At 31.8% G+C, this 17,675-nt stretch overlaps 6 protein-coding genes across 6 annotated transcripts; 2 read left to right on the top strand and 4 right to left on the bottom strand.

Annotated features, from left to right (window-relative positions):
* Positions 1 to 73: 73 nt before the first annotated feature.
* Positions 74 to 1,772, top strand: RtcB (RtcB RNA ligase). Its single transcript, XM_047055665.2, is given in 3 exon segments — positions 74 to 785; positions 787 to 1,332; positions 1,391 to 1,772. Coding segments are annotated over 3 exon segments (1,518 nt in total). The 5' UTR covers positions 74 to 152; the 3' UTR covers positions 1,730 to 1,772.
* Positions 1,710 to 2,378, bottom strand: ND-13B (NADH dehydrogenase (ubiquinone) subunit ND-13B). Its single transcript, XM_047055687.1, has 4 exons — positions 2,279 to 2,378; positions 2,178 to 2,222; positions 2,005 to 2,121; positions 1,710 to 1,951 (listed from the first exon to the last, which is right to left on the bottom strand). The coding sequence occupies exons 1-4, from the start codon at positions 2,297 to 2,299 to the stop codon at positions 1,784 to 1,786; spliced, it is 351 nt and encodes a 116-aa protein (XP_046911643.1). The 5' UTR covers positions 2,300 to 2,378; the 3' UTR covers positions 1,710 to 1,783.
* Positions 2,379 to 2,571: 193 nt separating this feature from the next.
* Positions 2,572 to 6,643, bottom strand: UbcE2H (ubiquitin conjugating enzyme E2H). The gene is made up of 6 exons (XM_047055683.2): positions 5,367 to 6,643; positions 5,200 to 5,284; positions 5,047 to 5,123; positions 4,870 to 4,984; positions 4,624 to 4,805; positions 2,572 to 4,543 (listed from the first exon to the last, which is right to left on the bottom strand). The coding sequence occupies exons 2-6, from the start codon at positions 5,250 to 5,252 to the stop codon at positions 4,425 to 4,427; spliced, it is 546 nt and encodes a 181-aa protein (XP_046911639.1). The 5' UTR covers positions 5,253 to 5,284; positions 5,367 to 6,643; the 3' UTR covers positions 2,572 to 4,424.
* A 1,028-nt stretch (positions 6,644 to 7,671) lies between these two features.
* Positions 7,672 to 11,442, bottom strand: LOC124492690 (SWI/SNF-related matrix-associated actin-dependent regulator of chromatin subfamily A-like protein 1). Its single transcript, XM_047055659.2, has 6 exons — positions 10,861 to 11,442; positions 10,748 to 10,805; positions 10,631 to 10,686; positions 8,923 to 10,575; positions 8,623 to 8,864; positions 7,672 to 8,565 (listed from the first exon to the last, which is right to left on the bottom strand). The coding sequence occupies exons 4-6, from the start codon at positions 10,034 to 10,036 to the stop codon at positions 7,828 to 7,830; spliced, it is 2,094 nt and encodes a 697-aa protein (XP_046911615.2). The 5' UTR covers positions 10,037 to 10,575; positions 10,631 to 10,686; positions 10,748 to 10,805; positions 10,861 to 11,442; the 3' UTR covers positions 7,672 to 7,827.
* Positions 11,443 to 13,591: 2,149 nt separating this feature from the next.
* Syn (synapsin) lies at positions 13,592 to 16,569 on the top strand. Its single transcript, XM_047055667.2, has 6 exons — positions 13,592 to 14,167; positions 14,226 to 14,924; positions 14,994 to 15,083; positions 15,160 to 15,365; positions 15,437 to 15,724; positions 15,790 to 16,569. Exons 2-6 carry the CDS (start codon positions 14,364 to 14,366, stop codon positions 16,319 to 16,321), a joined length of 1,677 nt encoding a protein of 558 aa, XP_046911623.2. The 5' UTR covers positions 13,592 to 14,167; positions 14,226 to 14,363; the 3' UTR covers positions 16,322 to 16,569.
* LOC124492701 (uracil-DNA glycosylase-like) lies at positions 16,472 to 17,672 on the bottom strand. The gene is made up of 3 exons (XM_047055676.2): positions 17,467 to 17,672; positions 17,042 to 17,400; positions 16,472 to 16,989 (listed from the first exon to the last, which is right to left on the bottom strand). Exons 1-3 carry the CDS (start codon positions 17,599 to 17,601, stop codon positions 16,578 to 16,580), a joined length of 906 nt encoding a protein of 301 aa, XP_046911632.2. The 5' UTR covers positions 17,602 to 17,672; the 3' UTR covers positions 16,472 to 16,577.
* Between the last annotated feature and the right edge of the window lie 3 nt (positions 17,673 to 17,675).

Consider the following 17,675-nt stretch of genomic DNA (forward strand, 5'->3'; position numbering starts at 1 on the left):
TGACTATTTCGAATTGATTATTAGGGTTGGGTGAAAATAGAAAAGCATGTGTTTATTCAAAATATCTCTCACAGTGATTGTGTTTGATTGATAGAAATTGAATTGTACAAATTGAACAAATTTTATTTTATATTTGATTAAAGAAGAAAAAAATGGCTCGAACATATGAAGAAGAATTGGAATATTTGGTTCGAAATAATTCCAATAGCTGGACTATAAAAAAAGGATTTGTACCTGGTATGAAGGTGGAAGGAATTTTCTATGTCAATGATCATTTGGAGAAACTTATGTTTGAAGAATTACGAACATCATGTAGTGCTGGAGGTTTTGGTGGTTTTTTACCCGGCGTTAAACAAATTGCCAATGTTGCTGCATTGCCTGGTATCATAGGGAAATCGATTGGTTTGCCCGATATTCATTCTGGATATGGTTTTGCCATAGGTAATATGGCTGCATTCGATATGAATGATCCTGAAGCAATCGTTTCTCCGGGTGGTGTTGGTTTCGATATCAATTGTGGTGTACGGCTTTTACGAACCAATTTATTCGAGAAAGATGTCCAACCTGTTAAAGAAGAATTGGCACAATCATTATTTGATCATATTCCTGTGGGTGTCGGGTCAAAAGGTATTATTCCAATGAATGCTAAAGATTTAGAAGAAGCTTTAGAAATGGGTGTCGATTGGTCAATGCGCGAAGGTTATGCATGGGCCGAAGATAAAGAACATTGTGAAGAATATGGTCGTATGCTAAATGCTGATCCAAGTAAAGTATCGATGAAGGCGCAAAAAACGTGGATTACCACAACTTGGTACATTAGGTGCCGGTAATCATTATGCTGAAATTCAAGTGGTGGATGAAATTTTTGATAAATATAATGCCGAAAAAATGGGCATTGAATCCATTGGACAAATTTGTGTTATGATTCACAGTGGTAGCCGTGGTTTTGGACATCAAGTTGCAACCGATGCTCTATTGGAGATGGAAAAAGCAATGAAACGAGATAACATCAAAGTGAACGATCGACAATTGGCATGTGCACGAATCAATTCTGTGGAAGGTCAAAATTATCTAAAAGCAATGGCGGCGGCTGCCAATTTTGCTTGGGTCAATCGTAGCTCAATGACATTTTTGACACGTCAAGCTTTCGCGAAAACTTTTCATTCAACACCCGATGATTTAGATATGCATCTCATCTATGATGTTTCACATAATATTGCTAAAGTGGAACAACACTTGGTGGATGATAAACCCAAAACATTACTTGTTCATCGTAAAGGATCGACAAGAGCTTTTCCACCACATCATCCATTGATTCCTGTGGATTATCAGGTAGGAGAATGTACATTTTTTTAAAATTTCACTTTTTTCATATTTTCTTTGTCTTTAGATCACTGGACAACCTGTTCTAATTGGTGGTACAATGGGAACATGTAGCTATGTATTAACGGGGACGGAAACTGGAATGCAAGAAACATTCGGCACTACATGTCACGGTGCTGGTCGTGCCTTGTCACGTGCAAAATCAAGAAGAAATCTTGATTATCAAGATGTCCTGAATGATTTAGCTGCAAAAGGTATATCGATTCGTGTAGCATCACCAAAATTAGTAATGGAAGAAGCACCAGAATCTTATAAAAATGTAACTGATGTTGTCGATACTTGTCATGCTGCCGGCATCAGTAAAAAATGTATCAAATTACGCCCAATTGCTGTTATTAAAGGCTAATTTTTATTTTTTAAAATTGAATTAAAGTGATCAAATTATTAAATTGCCAAATGATTATATGGGCCATTTCCATTGATTATCTGGTGATTGTCGTGCCAATGGCTCCCATGGTTTTTCCACTAAAAATCTTCGTGCTAATGATAATTCATTTTGTGCCTGAATTAATAATTCTTCACATTGGCCACATTTAATTTTCTGTTCAATATGTGATGGGTCATTTTCCTAAGAAAAAAATTTTTGAATTGTAATTGAAATTCAAAAAAAAAACAAATTACGTTCTGAACAATCGTTAATCGTTGATTAACGGTGGCCATTGTATATCGTTTATAAGCAGCATTATCGGGCATTTCATTCAAAGCTTTGATGATATTTTTATAACATGAAATTAGTTCCTAATTTTAGAATGTGAATCATTAGTAAGTGAACAGAATTCCAAAAAAAAGGTCACCTCTCTTGGATTCTTCAAAACTTTTAGTCCAGTAAGCCGAGTAGTCTGCAAATAAAAATTACAAAATTGAAATGATGAAACAAATAAAAATTTAACCGAACCTTTTTGATTACATTCGCCATTTTAGCAGAACATTAATTTGCGATTTGTGTGAAAGAATTCATTCATTCATTCAGTTTCTACAGCTGAGAAAATAGAAAAATTATAACATTGACTCAATAGTGCCGAGTAACCTACACTAGATGGCGTTAGATTTGAATAATTTAAAAAATTCGAATGAATTATATCCAAAACACATTGGTTATTGGTTATTTTATTTATCAAAAACAAAACGAAAATTTGCATTTCGAGTCCATCCTCTCATGATGATGGTCAATTTCGATTAAAATTAAACTTTTTTTTCAATATAATATAGATGCATTTTTATTATTATTAATATGTTATATATATCAATCAAAATATATATGATGCAGATGTTGTGATGTTGTTTTTGTCATGATGTTCGATATAATTTTTTTTTTGTTTTTCATTCATCCATCTATCGATGCAACAAACAAATAAACCATTCGAGATAGTTCTTTTTTGTTCACATTTTTCACTTGAATTTTGTTGAAACATTCACACACACACACAGAAAAAAAAATTACAATCATCATCATCATCGAAAAAAATTGTGGTTATTAAATAGGAATAATAAAACAATAGAATAAACGAAAAAAAATATCGTGAACTCAATCGGATACGAAAATATAATATTGAACGAACGTGGATAAAATGTTGGTTCGTGGTGGAGAAAGGGATAAAAGTGAACAAAACAGAAAGAAAAAAAACAAACAGAATATGAAAATAAAAAAAAATTAGTTTAAAAAATTATTATTATTAACCTAGCCTAAAAAAATCGATTAGTCGAATATATTGATTGATTGGTATGCTAATTGTCAGTTGGTTGGATGATGATTTTTTTGTTTTGTTTTGTTTTTTCGTTTCGCATATTTTTTGACAATGGTGTGTAAATCATCCATTCAAATCGTCAATTGATTTTAATTGTTGATCCTGATGTTTTAATTTCTTGATTCTTCTGATATAAATTTGTGTGTGTATGTGTGTGTTTCCCAGAACGAAAATATTCCACTACGATCAAGGAAATACAAATTGTATACAAATCAAATCATACATCATCATGTGGTTTATTTGTTTTTGTGTGTAAAAAAAAACTTGGCTATCTCATCATTATCGAAGAGCAAACAAACAACATCAACAGCATGCATCAGAAGAAGAAAATTGAAAAGACTGTTGGCATTATTGCGACCAAAAAAAACAGAGAAAGAAAAAAAAGATCATCGAATGATTATTGATTTTTTTTCGTTGAAATGAAATGATGATTATTATGATTAATGGCCAATATAATTGTTGATGACGATGATGATGATGATGATGAAGGAAATTGAATTATGATGCTGATGATGATTATAATGAGAGACCAATTTGAAAAAATGTGTAGTATATAGAGAGAGAGAAAAAAAAAAACAAACACTGGATTCAGACGACACCCTTTCGCGAGATGGATTCGATATATTGTTGCTGTTGTGTTGTTTCATCGTTTGATGTGTTAATTGTGTGTTGTGGTTGACAAAATTGCAAATAAAAAACAGTTTACTATATACCCTCCAGACTAATACACCAACATCGACACCACCACCACCACACCATCATCATCATCAACTAACAAACAAACAGAGAAAAAGAGAGAGGAATATGTAAAATTTATACAAAATTAGGAAGTAGGTAGGTGTAGGTGTGTGTTTGTGTTGTAATTGAAAAAAAAATTTGAACCATACAGAATTGTTGTTGTTTTCGTTGTCGATGTAATTGCTGAAATTGACAACAACAACAACAACAGACAACAACGAAAAAAAATAAAATAAAACAAAACAAAGACAGTGTATATATTGTTTGAGTGTTTGTGTTTGTGGTTTCGAGAGCAACTGACATAGAGAGAGAGAAAGGAAAAAATAACGAATTATTATAATAAAACGAATGATAAATCGATAAACATATGAATATTTAACAAATTATTATTTAAAAAGAAAAAGAAAATGAATAAATCATGCAATGAAGCTGATTATTATAAATTGATTGGGTATTAGATTGGGATAAATTCTGTTTGATTCTGTATGTGTTTCAAACATTTTCTTCTATGATGATGATTATAATGATGATAATGGTGATGATGATGGAAATAAAGTGTTAAAGTTCCATATCTTTGGTTTCATCATCACTAAAATCACTCATTGTGCTTTCACTTGAATCAGATTCTTCTTCCTGTTCACGTAATGCATCTTCTGTCGCATATTTTTTAACATAATCTATTTGGTTTTTGATAATAAAAAAAAACCAAATGATTGGCAACTTTTTTTCAAATACAAAAAAAATAACCAAAACTTGCCTCTAACTTTTCTTTTATATTCTTCTGGTTTATGTAGATACATGGCTGCTGCATCACCATTCAATGGATCGATTGGATTCGGATAGGTTAATAATTGAGGTAAAAAAGATTCAAATATATTGGATAGATCATATAATGCTGTCCATGCTTGATTAATGACATCCAGGCATACGGTGCCCGAACTAAAAAGACAGAGAAAGAATTGTTTGTTTATTATAATCCACATGTGAAATACATAATACATACACTTCATCAATATTTGGATGGAATATTTTATTCATAAATCCAATCGATGGCGATTTGAATGGATATTTTTCAGGTAAATCAACACGAACTTTCCAAACGCCACCTTCATATGATGCTAAAGAAGAAAATTATCTGATTAATCATCAACAAACATGAAAGAAATTAAAATTCTCTTACTTCCTTTTGGACCAAAAAATTTGACACAAAATTCATTTAGGCCACCTAGAATTGTTACTTCATGTTTGGATTCGATTCTAAAAAAAAATGATGCAACAAAAAAAGAAAATTTAGACAAACAACAAAATCTAAAGATTAAACAAACAAACATACAATTTTAGAACGTCCGTATCCATACGACGTTTTCCAGCCGATGGTGAAGACATCTTCTAATGATGATGATGATTATAATAGAAATCTAATGAAATATAATCGATTAGATCAAATTCCAAAAAAAAAAAAATCTTCAGAATCGATTAATTCAAAAGAACAAAACTTACATTCTGATGATGATGAAATGGGAAAAAAGGCTTATTTTATTATCTCTGGACACACACACACACACAACAAAAAATGTGATCAATCAATCAGGTGATGATGATGATGATCCACACAAACAAAAAACACCACTTCTCTCTTTATCCGTTACAAATGATCTTGAATTCTCTGTTTGGCTCACTCACTCATTCAAACACACACTGTATTTGTGTAAATTCTGTTGTTCTTTTTAAAGAAAGAATTTTGTTGTCGTATTCTTTATTTCTTTCTTTTTTCACGATGATCATACACATCCCAAGGATCAACAAAAAAAAGAGAAAAAGAATCTTTTTCTTTTGCTTAGTCTGAATATATTATAATCATATTTGACCAAATGTTTAGTTATAGAAAAAATGATGATGATGATAATTTTTTTCGTTGTTGAATATCTTTGTTTTCTCTGCTGTATATGTATAGTGTTTGAACGAAAGAAAAAAGTAGAGAAAGAAGAAAAAATAAGCTATGTTGTTGTTGTTGTTGTTGGTGTTAGAGTCATCGAGGATAAGAAAAACATACATACACACACACACACACACACACACAAACATACAACAGCGAAAGACAGACGTCGCGTAAGAGAAACGAAATGAAATTAGTTTTTTTCTATTCGATCGAGTGAGAGAATTTGTCCAAAAAAAAGAATTATATTTATGGACACAAAATAGTAAGTAAAGGCAGTCTTTCTCTCTATTGTCGATATAGTTGAAATTGGTTTAAATGTTTTCTATATATTTGTGTGAGCGTGTGTGTGCGATGATGAAAATTTGATAGAATTCATAGCAGCAAATAGCAGTAGAAGTGGTACATTAGCCTGGACAGAAGACAAACTTTATTCTTCTTTAATGATGGTGAAACAAATGAACGAAAAAAATCAGACTTTTAAAGCACAAAAAGCAAATGAATGAATGGTGAGAACGAGAAATAGTGGTGGAAACGCAATTTGATGTGTGTGTGTGTGATACAAATACCAAATCAATTGTGAATGTTGAAAAAATCATCAAAAATGTATATATTGTGGTGGTTGGTTGGTTGGTTGGTTCGTGGTTGAAATGAAAAAAAAACGAGATCCTGTGTATCCATCTCAATCGAATGTGTTTATTACGACGACAACGACGACGATAACAAAATACGATGTAGAGAAAGGGAGTATAACTTTTTGAAAAAGGAAGCTTCGATTTGAGTCGACTCTATTTTGAATGATAATTTTTATGTATCCATTCTAAACACACATGACACACACGAAAAACACGCGCAGTCATTTGACATATTGAAAAAAATAAATAGATGGTAATGGTCACAATAATTTTTTCAATCATCATTCAACACAATAATTTTAGATAATACATAAACATTCGACAATTTTATTGTTACAAGTATGAATTGCAGACGATTATTCTGATTACGTTAGGCTATGGCTTGATTATATTGTAGCTTTAACAAAAAAAAATTTGATTTATTGACAAATTATTTTATAGCTTGCTTGATTAAATTGAAGTTGTGAAAGAAAATTTTTAAAAATTTTAAAATACGATTAATTTTTTTATCCAGCTATTTTACGCGACGCTATTCAACAAAAAAAAACAAAAAAAAAATCAACAACAACATGCGCAACATGATCATTGTTGCAACAAAAATCAACAACAATTGTTAACAATTAACTACAATGTCAGCTGGTCGCGCTAGCTATCGGAAACAAAAACAACAGCCACAATGTTTGAATGCAACATTTGACCATTTTTTTTTGTTGAAAAAATCTAAAATAGATGAGATATAATAATTTACCACCTTTGAATCTATAACATTTTTTGTTTGATGCAATTTTCAGTTTCACTCTCTCGCAGACACTTTTTTTCTCTTTCTATGTTTTTTTTTGCGGACTCTCTACATGGATCATGATGTCAACAACAATAAATAACCCGTTCACCAAAATAGACCATCATCATTTTTTTATTCAAAAACAAAAATTTATCCAAACAAAATTGAAATAGAAGAAAAAAGATGATGATAATCAATAAATGAATGGTTGTGGTGATCATTAAGCCACCTCCACTATATTTTACATATATAAAAAGTGGTGATGCTTGTGATTGCGGGGTATATATACGACGTTAACTTGTTTGAATTTATACGCTCATCATACACACGAATTCATGCAAAGGGGAAAACTACTATACTTTATACTCTTCGAGGTCATTATTACTTTTTTCTCCAAACGGCGACGACGATGATGATGATGATGAACAAAAAAGATTGCAATCCACACATGAGTTTTAGAAAAGAAAAAAATACGCATTAAAGACATTTATATTTATCAAAGTTAAAAAAGATTCAAATTTTTTTAAAAAAAAGGCCAACATTAATTTTTGAAAATGTGAAAAAAAGAAAAAAACTCAAAATTCGTAATGAATTGGAATACAGATTCAATTATTCTGTTGTTGGTTGTTGATTTTTGTGAATGTTTCCACCATCCTTATTATCCTCAGTATCTTGATCCAAATAACTGAAAAAATCTGTCAATAATAATTGATCTTCATTAGCTGCAAGTGGATTAAAGGTACCATCATACGTATCACGGCTTAGGCCAGTTTTGTTCAAGATTTCCAATTTTTTACACAATAATGGCCACAGTTTTTCATCAATTGTACCTTTAGCCACCAGATAAATGACACGTACAGCATTGGATTGTCCAATACGATGTGCACGATCTTCAGCTTGTGCCAATATTCCTGGGGTCCAAAATAATTCAGTAAATATGACCATTGATGCTGCCGTCAAATTTAATCCAGTAGCACATGCCGTTAGACTGAGTAAGGCCACTTTATATTTTGCTTCACTTTGAAATACATTACACGCTTCCTGTCGATCTTTTGCCGGTGTGCTACCATCAATACGGATGAAATTGACACGTTTTTTTCGTAACATTTGTTCCACGCCATTCATCATGACCATATGGTGACAAAAACAGATTAATTTGATATCCTTTTCTAACAGTTCGGCTAAATATTTCATCACAGCAGTAATTTTTTTTTCGGCCGATTTTTGAAAACATTCCATTATAATATGTCTTTTATCGTTATAAATTTTGGATTTCTTCATCATCACCATATAAGAATTCAATTGGGCACGTTCAAGTGCTGACAAATGATCCATTGGTAAAGAAAACTGTCAAAAAACAAATTTAAAAAATAAAGGAAATTTTTCAGAAAAAAAAATTCAAACCATTTCACGTCTTTTGGTGGGCAGCTCACTCAAGACATTGTTTTTTAGTCTACGTATCATGATTGTATTCTCTAGAATGATGCGTAATTCATCCAAATTATCTGCACCTTTATAATCCCAAACGGTTTTTGGTCTGCCATTTGCAAAAAATGTTCTTTGTTTAGCGTTACAATAACGAACACCGAATGAATGTTTGCATGGGAAAATATCTCGGGCAATTAGATTAATTTGTGGGAATAGTTCTAAAGAAAAAATTGGAATTTTTAAAAATTATTTCACAAATAAATTAAACAAAATTACCAATTGGACGAGAAAGAGCCGGTGTTCCCGACAAAAGAATGATTCGTTGACATGAACGTGCAATTTCACGTGCAACCATTGTTCTTTGTGATTCATCCGTTTTAATATAATGTGATTCATCCATTATAATCATTCGATAAAATCGATTCGCACCAATTGTTAAACGATCTTTCATACGTACCATTAAATCATAACTAGTAATTGTGATTGGAACACATGGAAGTAAATCTTTACTTGTCGTTGCAACGAAAATATCTTTTTCATTAATATCTGGTGAATATTCCAATATTTTCACTTTCCATTGATATCGCAATGATGATGGACAAATGATTATCAATGGCCAATCATCACGGAACCACTTGGCCAATCCGATTGCTTGTATTGTTTTACCAAGACCCATGTCATCAGCAATCAACAATTTTCCACCACGTTTTATGCCGAATATAATACCTTCACGTTGATATGGATAAAGTTTATTATAAAAATCCGATTCTAATCTTTCGGATAAATCAATTTTCACGTTGTGTATATTATTATATTCGAGTAATTTTTTGGTCAAGGATTGAGGAATATTTTTGTCGAAACTTATATCAAAATTTTGTTTCTTCAATTCTTTCATATCAGCCATAAATCGTTCGAATTCTTTAAGTGGAAATGACCATGATTTTTTCACTGGATCATATTGTCGTCCTTCATAGTTTCTAAATTTCTTGATGAATTCTTCTTCATAATCAACACGCACCATAAAACGTAAATTATCCAAGAGGTACAAAGACATTGTTTTTTTGATCACTGTTTTGGCAGGCATCGATGATGAAACTGATGATGATGGTGGTTTAACCGTATTTTGTTTTATTTCATTTCGATCACTTATCTTTGTGAAGGAATTCGGCTGTTTCATAGGTGAAGAATTACCACTCGATTGATTTGAATTTGCCATGACATTTGTCGATTTACGTTCGGTACAAAAATATTTCGATGTATGATGAATCGTATTATTCATTTTATTCTCTTCATTCACTTTACGTTTCATTTCCAATTGACGATAATATCGTTCTTGTGCTTGCTTGCGTTTCTCTTCGATCATTTTCTTTGTATCTGGACTAATTTCCATTGAACCAATTTCTCGCTTTAAACGATTTAAAGATGAAAAACAGAAAAACCCGATCACTCAAAAGTTAAATTAATGATGATGAAATCAAGGGTTCACAGAGCCAAAAGTAAGCATGGTAACCAAAAATGTAAATTTGCAGTTTACCCTGCAATGAAGGGGCCGTTCATATACAATGTAACTTAAACTTCAAATTTGCATTTTTGGTTACCCTGAAGTTTACCCTGCAAACTTGCAGCTTATGTAACATTGTATATGAACGCTTCACCATATATACCCTCCAAATTTGAAGTTTTGTTAACCCTGCAGTTTACCCTCCAAATTTGAAGTCATTTGCCCCCCATTCACTTCATTAATTTTACCCCCATATTAGGATTAAAATTTTTTTTCCAAATTAATAAAGCAATGATGACAATAATTAAAAAACCAAATTATACGATCCAATTTTCGTCTTGTCCATATTGATCCATTTATAAATTAACCAATGACCATGAGCATATGTTCGCCAATCCAATCTTTATGATCCAAGACTAGTTGTCGATCTTAAATAAAGAAATTCGTTAGTTATTTCAATCATTTCCTTCAAGAATCACATACCATGTAAATAAAAATCTATCGTAATGTGCATTCCGTTGTCCTTTTCCAAAATGAATCTAGAAAACGAGTCAAGAAAATAGTTGTTAGTTTGGGTAATCAATTGAACAATTTACATACCATGATCTCTGATTTCTCCAACTGGCTTGATTCCAGATTCAATTTCCAAAATGTTCACCTAAATGGAAATAAATATTAGTTTTTTCGGTCAATCAATTCATTCATTTGCTTACCATTACCACTTTCAACTATGTGTTTCATTTCGTGAATCTTCGAAAATTAATCATGTTTGTCAATTGCTTCATTGGTTTCAAAACTTCAACTAGCATCAAATCCAATAGGAAAAAGCTCAGATCATGTTCCTAAACCTAGCCTATCCTATCCTATTCCTAACTTAAAGTTGAACATTACCGAGCATTTCTTGAATCTGATGCCACTGAAGACTGAAACCGCCAAATCAATATCTAACATGATGAAAAATCGAATTTCAGAAACAAACCTAAAAAAACATAACGTTATCAAGTATAATAACCAAACTTACCAAATAGCTATGAATTTTTCTCATGTCAATGAGAAATCAGTAAAACTAGAAATGGAAAGTTAGTGAAATATCATAAAATGAGACATACCCGAAATATTGGTTAACATTTGTGATGGAACAAAGTCAGTACCAAATAATCATTATAACCCGATAAAATTGAGAATTTCATGATCATTTGACCAAAAATTGTCCGAAATCAGCAATGAAAAAATGAACAAGACGAGTGACGAAGCTTGAGAAAAAAAACGAGCATTTTTGCACAAAGACCAAGTGTAAAATATTTTTTCCAACAGTCAAGCAAAATGCTTGCAAGCATGTTTGTTCATTTTGATAACCATCAAAATGAACTGTTAAAGTTAAACAACCATTTTACAAGGTGGAGCATAGCTTACATTTTGAAAGGTGAAAGGGTAAAATGTCTCGAGGCCATAATGATGACCATTCGATTAGCTTGCAACTGAGCCAACAATATTAACTTGGTTGTGACAAACATGATAGTTTGGAAAATTTGTTGGCGCGAACTTAGACAATTTTTTCTTTTTAAATTAGGATGGATAAACTTCGTAAACAGAAAATATCCCCTTCAGAAGCCCGGATACCCGACCAGACCGGGAATTATATAAAACGACTGTTACAAATTATTGAATTATTTAATCATTTATCTATCTATATTATTGATAATCTATAATATACAATGAAAAACCAATTAAAAATAATTATTTAATCTGAAAAATTGCAATCTTGAAATTATTTCCATAAACGATTCATTTTTTCATATTATTTGTTAAAACACAATTAGTTGGACATGATTTGCTTAATGCATTATGATTCGTTGCTACCCATTAGTTTTGATGGATTCTTCCATTTACAATTTATGCAAGAGAATGACGATTGAAGACATTTAGCACTAAAATGATTTGGGCCAACTCATTTGACACACACTTGTTCATTTTTAAAATCATTTTTTTCCAAAACAAAGGCATCAATAGCATTGGGTAACTGAGACATAATTTGCAATAGTATAGACATTGTAATCAATAAAGATTTTTTCATTGCTTATTCACAATTACCACAATTCGGTGTAGCCAGGGCAATTGCATGTTTCAATCATTTTTAACAAATATAATTTTGAACAATTCCTTTGGATCATCAATTACTTGACGAATTTCATCATTTTGGTTTAAAATCATATCAGGCAGATCTTTTTTGGTAAACATAGGGTGAATGTTTTTCACGAATTTGACTTTATGATACAAAGATGTTCAGTTGGAACATTGTATTTTTTAGTTTCAAATAAAGCTGTGGCAAAAGATTTTTTTTCCATCAATTGATTCTTAGTGTTGAATTGATCCATTGATTCGTTGAATTGATTTGTCAATTCATTTTTGATTTTGTTTTGAAAACTCTTCATGTTGGAAAAATTGTTCTCTAATAGATCAAATTTTTTTAAAATGATTTTTGTACTCGGTCATCTCATTTGTAATTTACTGCCACGCAGCTAGTTTCCAAAGATAGATTACTTGATGTTACTTGAGAGCACTCTTTGTTTAATTATCATATAAAATTATCAGCATTCAACGTTTCAATAGTTTTTTGCATTCTTGTAAGTCATTTTCATAACCAATTGAACAGTTCCTCACCATCGATGCAATAAATATCAGAATTTTTATGAAAATGGTTATATGTGTATTACCATGATCATTTGCAAACGATTGTTCAACCAGATAGATCTTTTATTTTTTCTTTTTTGAAGATTAATTGTGATGTAGGTGAATTCTTTTACGAGATAAATCATAACTTTAAAATTACGAATAAAAACTCAAAAAAAAAACAAAAAATATCCGATAATATTTGGCAACTAAAACAACAACAATCATAAAATTGTAAAATTACATTGAAAATGAATGAATCAGAGATTATTCCCATAATGGGTTGTTTGTTATTCATTTGTGAAGTGATATTTTGATATTTCATGATTTAAAAATTTATTTTTTAGAATTTATCAATTTATCAATTAAATTCTAAATTTGATTAAAAATGAAATTCAAAATTGGAGGTTAAGCTCCAATTAGAAAGTGTATTTACCATTCTTTGGTGGAGGTTAATATGCAACTTTGCAGTTTAGCCTGCAAAATAACCCGCAACTTTGCAGTTTAGCCTGCAAAATAACCTGCAAGTATGCAGTTTACATTGCAAAGAAGCAGCGTAACCTCATAATAAGAAGCGTAGCCTGTGAGCATGGATAGTAACCTGCAAATTTGGAGGGTTTTTAGCACTCAATCTTGCAGTTTACCCTGTTCACTTTTCTCTCTGTGATTCTAATTTTAGATTTTAAGAATAAAAATTGAAAATAACCATTCATATAGTACGTAATCTTTATTTTTTTTCGAAAAAATCATGATTTTTGTAAATGTCAATTTCGCACACACAGAAAATTGTATAGCAAAAAAAGATCCATGATCAACCTCGGGATGAATTTGATCCACACACACACACACACACACAGAGAATGAGATCATTCGATTTTTCTGAGACACGAAAAATTCTTTCTAAAAACGCAAGCGCGTTATTCTAGTCTTTTTCTGTTTCATTTTTCTATTTCAGCAAGAATATCAGAGGAAGAAAGAAATGCAAGAAAAAAATGGATGGATCGAACAAGGAACACCAAAAAAGAAAAAACAGACATCCACTATAGTGTTAAATGGGCCTTGTTTGTTTTTTCAGTGTGGGTGTGTGTGTGTCGAATCGATTGAGGAAAAGAAAAAGTTTCAAAAATTTTTGCAATTGTTTGTTTTCGTCTTATTTTATTAATTTGAGAAATTTTTTCTTGAAATCACCAGTTCTTCACCATCATCGTTTCAAAATATTGATTTGCTCATACAAAATCATTCAAAATTTCATTTACAACATTTCGCCAAGGTTTCGCCTCGACCACAACATTTTTAAAGAGGCGTTTCTCATCCGGTGACCTACAAGGCGAAGGTCATGATGATGATCAGGTTAGCCAGACCATTAATTTTTTTTTTGTTTAAAATTAATCTGTTTTTTAAAACATAGGAAATACCATCAAATAGGCCATTTGGCAATGATCGAACAACAACAAGGACTCAACCACGATATCAATCTAATAGTGGTATCAACCAAAATCAGTCACCACTACGATCATCAACATCAAATGTTGATCCAAACACAGGAATGATATTGAATTTTAAATCATCAAATATCACTAGTGCACCAGTTTCGCCACATTCAACAGCAACAAATGTAACAAATGTGCCATCAGCAAGAGGTGTTAGCGGTCTATTGTCGAGAGCAACATCACTGACAGGAAGTAATATTGTGACGAATACTGTACAACAAATTGCACGCGCAGCCACATCACAGGTGGCTGCCGTAATAAAAGATCGACATAAAATCTTATTAATTATTGATGATCATCTTGTTGATTGGTCCAAATATTTTCGTGGAAGACGTTTGATTGGTGATTGGGACATTAAAGTTGAACAGGCTGAATTTAAAGATATAAATCTATCATCCGATTCCGAACTTGGTGCCCTGGTCACCATTTATACTGTTGATCGCAATGGTTTTCGAATCGCACGAACATTTCGACCAGATTTCGTATTGATTCGTCAACATATTCAACAAGATGGTAATCAAAATTATAGTGACATTATTGTCGGTTTGAAATATGGCCTAATACCATCAATTAATTCATTGCAAAGTTTCTATAATTTTCAAGATAAAGCTTGGGTGGTAAGTGTTCAATCAATCAATTGAAAAGTTTTGTCTAATGATTTATTTGTTGTTTTCCAATTTAAAAAGTTTGCCAATCTATTAGCCATACAACGAAAACAAGGAAAAGAATCATTTCCATTGATTGAACAAACGTTCTTTCAAAAATATAAAGATTCAGTTAGTTTTATGAAATTTCATTCATTTCTTCTTCCAATTATAATTGTTTTTGTCCTGTTTGATCATGGGTCAATAGAGTGGTGTACCAAAATTACCATGTGTCGTTAAAATTGGATCATCAAGTTCTGGCTTAGGAAAAGTTAAAGTAGAAAATATTAACCAATATCAAGATATACGAAGCGTTTTAATGATCACCAATAAATATTGTACTATTGAGCCATTCATCGATGCTAAATGCGATTTTAATCTGCAGAAAATTGGAACAAATTATAAGGCATTCACGTAAGAATCATTTTTATTCCAATTCGTTTTCGTTGTAATTTAATATTTTTTTTTGTTCGGATGATGATTAGACGAAAATCAGTATCTGGAAATTGGAAAGCAAATATTGGATCCGCTTTATTGGAACCGATACCATTTAATGATCGTTATCGAAAATGGATTGATGATGTTTCCGACTTATTCGGCGGGCTAGATATCTGTTCATTAGAAGGTGTTATTGGTAAAGATGGCCGGGAATTTATTTTCAAAGTACGTGGATCAGATATGGCATTGTTGGGCGATACCCAGGAAGAGGATCGTAAAAATATCGTGGAATTAATCATACAGCGGATGAATGCTATTTGCAAAAATATTCTAATGTAAATTATTCTCATTGATTGGTTGATTGTAAAATTAATGAATTTTTTTCCATTCAAACACATAGCAAACAACAATCCCGAGCTAGCATCTCGGCTAATGAACCAGAATCGATTGAACAACAATCAAAACGATCATCGATTACATCAATGAATCAACCAACGTCAGCAGCTGTTCCGCCGCCAATTATGAATCGTAGAAGCTCAAAAGATTCCTCTTTTCCTCCATCTTCGGGTAATCGACCATTACCGCCTAAACCTCCACCACCAACATCGTCATCAGTTGCAGCAAATCCACCATTTAAACCACCACCACCGCCACCATCATCATCATCCACGCACTCCTCAAATACAGTTCCTTCTTCTGTTGCTACAACAACATCAACAACAAAGACAATCAATGAAAATCCGACCAATCCATTTGCAAGTTCATTCAATCCAAACGCCATCAATAATGATGAAAATGAACAGATGACAAAACAGCCACCGCCATTAAATAAGCGTGATTCGCAGACAACAATCGGTGAAATTAAAGAAGAAGTGGATGATACAATGAGAAATTTACGTAAAACATTTGCCGGAATTTTCGGTGATATGTGAACCATGCGATGAAGATTACAATTAGGATAGATTTGTGTGCAAATTGTTGTTGTTTCGTTCATCGTTTCTTTTTTTTTAATTTGAATTTTTTTTAGATCAAAAGACGTTATATTAGATGGTAATTAATTAAGGGAAAAAATTATAGTGAGATTTTTGTTGCAATTTTTTTTTTATTTCAAGTCCATTTGTGTGTGTTACGTGTGTGATTTCAATTAATAAAAGTAATTGATTTGTGTGTTTTTTGTCAATTAATCAATCAATCTAATTTAGTCCAATCAATAGGTTTAATGCCATGCTTGATTAGATAATCATTGGCCTGTTTAAAATGTCCACAACCAAAAAATCCACGCATTACTGATAATGGGCTTGGATGTACAGATTTCAGTACTAAATGTTTCTTCGAATCGATTACAGCACCTTTTTTCTGTGCATAATTACCCCAAAGCATAAAAACACGATTTGAATAATTTTGATTCAGATATTTGATTATCGAATCGGTAAATTGTTCCCAGCCATGATTTGAATGTGAATTTGCTTGATTTGCACGTACAGTAAGTGATGCATTCAACAGCAGTACACCTTGACTTGACCATTGTTTTAGATCACCATGCGCGGGTATTATGAATTCGGGATATTCATTTTTGATTTCTTTGAAAATATTAATTAAGCTAAGAAAAAAGAGAGGATTATTTTATGAAAATTTAATCATCACCATCATACCTCGGTGGTTTAGCAACATCTCTTTCAACACTGAATGCCAGACCATTAGCTTGTTTAGGGCCATGATATGGATCCTGGCCCAAAATGATCACTTTAACATTATCAATATCACAATGAAATGACCAGCTGAATACTTGATTTTCTGGTGGATAAATAGTGTGAGAATTCCGTTCATTCGTAATGAATTTTTCCAAATTTTTAAAATATGATTTATGAAATTCTTGTTCGAAACTCTGATACCATTTCGCGGATATGTATCCACTGGCAACACGACGACTGTTGTTATTGCTTTGCACGATCTTTAAATTATCATGTTGTGGTCGCAAAACAAGTTTGTCACCTCCAACATCGGTGCATGGCTTTTTGTTAAGAAAAAGGAAAATTTTTTCAAAAACAAAATCAAAGAAAAAACTTTTTTGTCATACCTTTTTACAATTCGATTCATCGTCGTCGATAACTTTACGTTTGAAAAAGTTTGTTATCGTTTTTTGAGTTTTTGACATTTTTGTGTTTGTGTGAATATTCGATGAGAAATGATTCAATCTAACAAATGTGCTCATTTCATTTCATAGAGCTTTTGGCGCGTTAAAACATTTCGTTTCATAAACGATACAGCTGATTTTGATCATTTCAT

The sequence above is a fragment of the Dermatophagoides farinae genome, chromosome 1 (genome assembly GCF_024713945.1).
Source record: "Dermatophagoides farinae isolate YC_2012a chromosome 1, ASM2471394v1, whole genome shotgun sequence".
In the NCBI taxonomy this organism is placed as follows: domain Eukaryota; kingdom Metazoa; phylum Arthropoda; class Arachnida; order Sarcoptiformes; family Pyroglyphidae; genus Dermatophagoides; species Dermatophagoides farinae.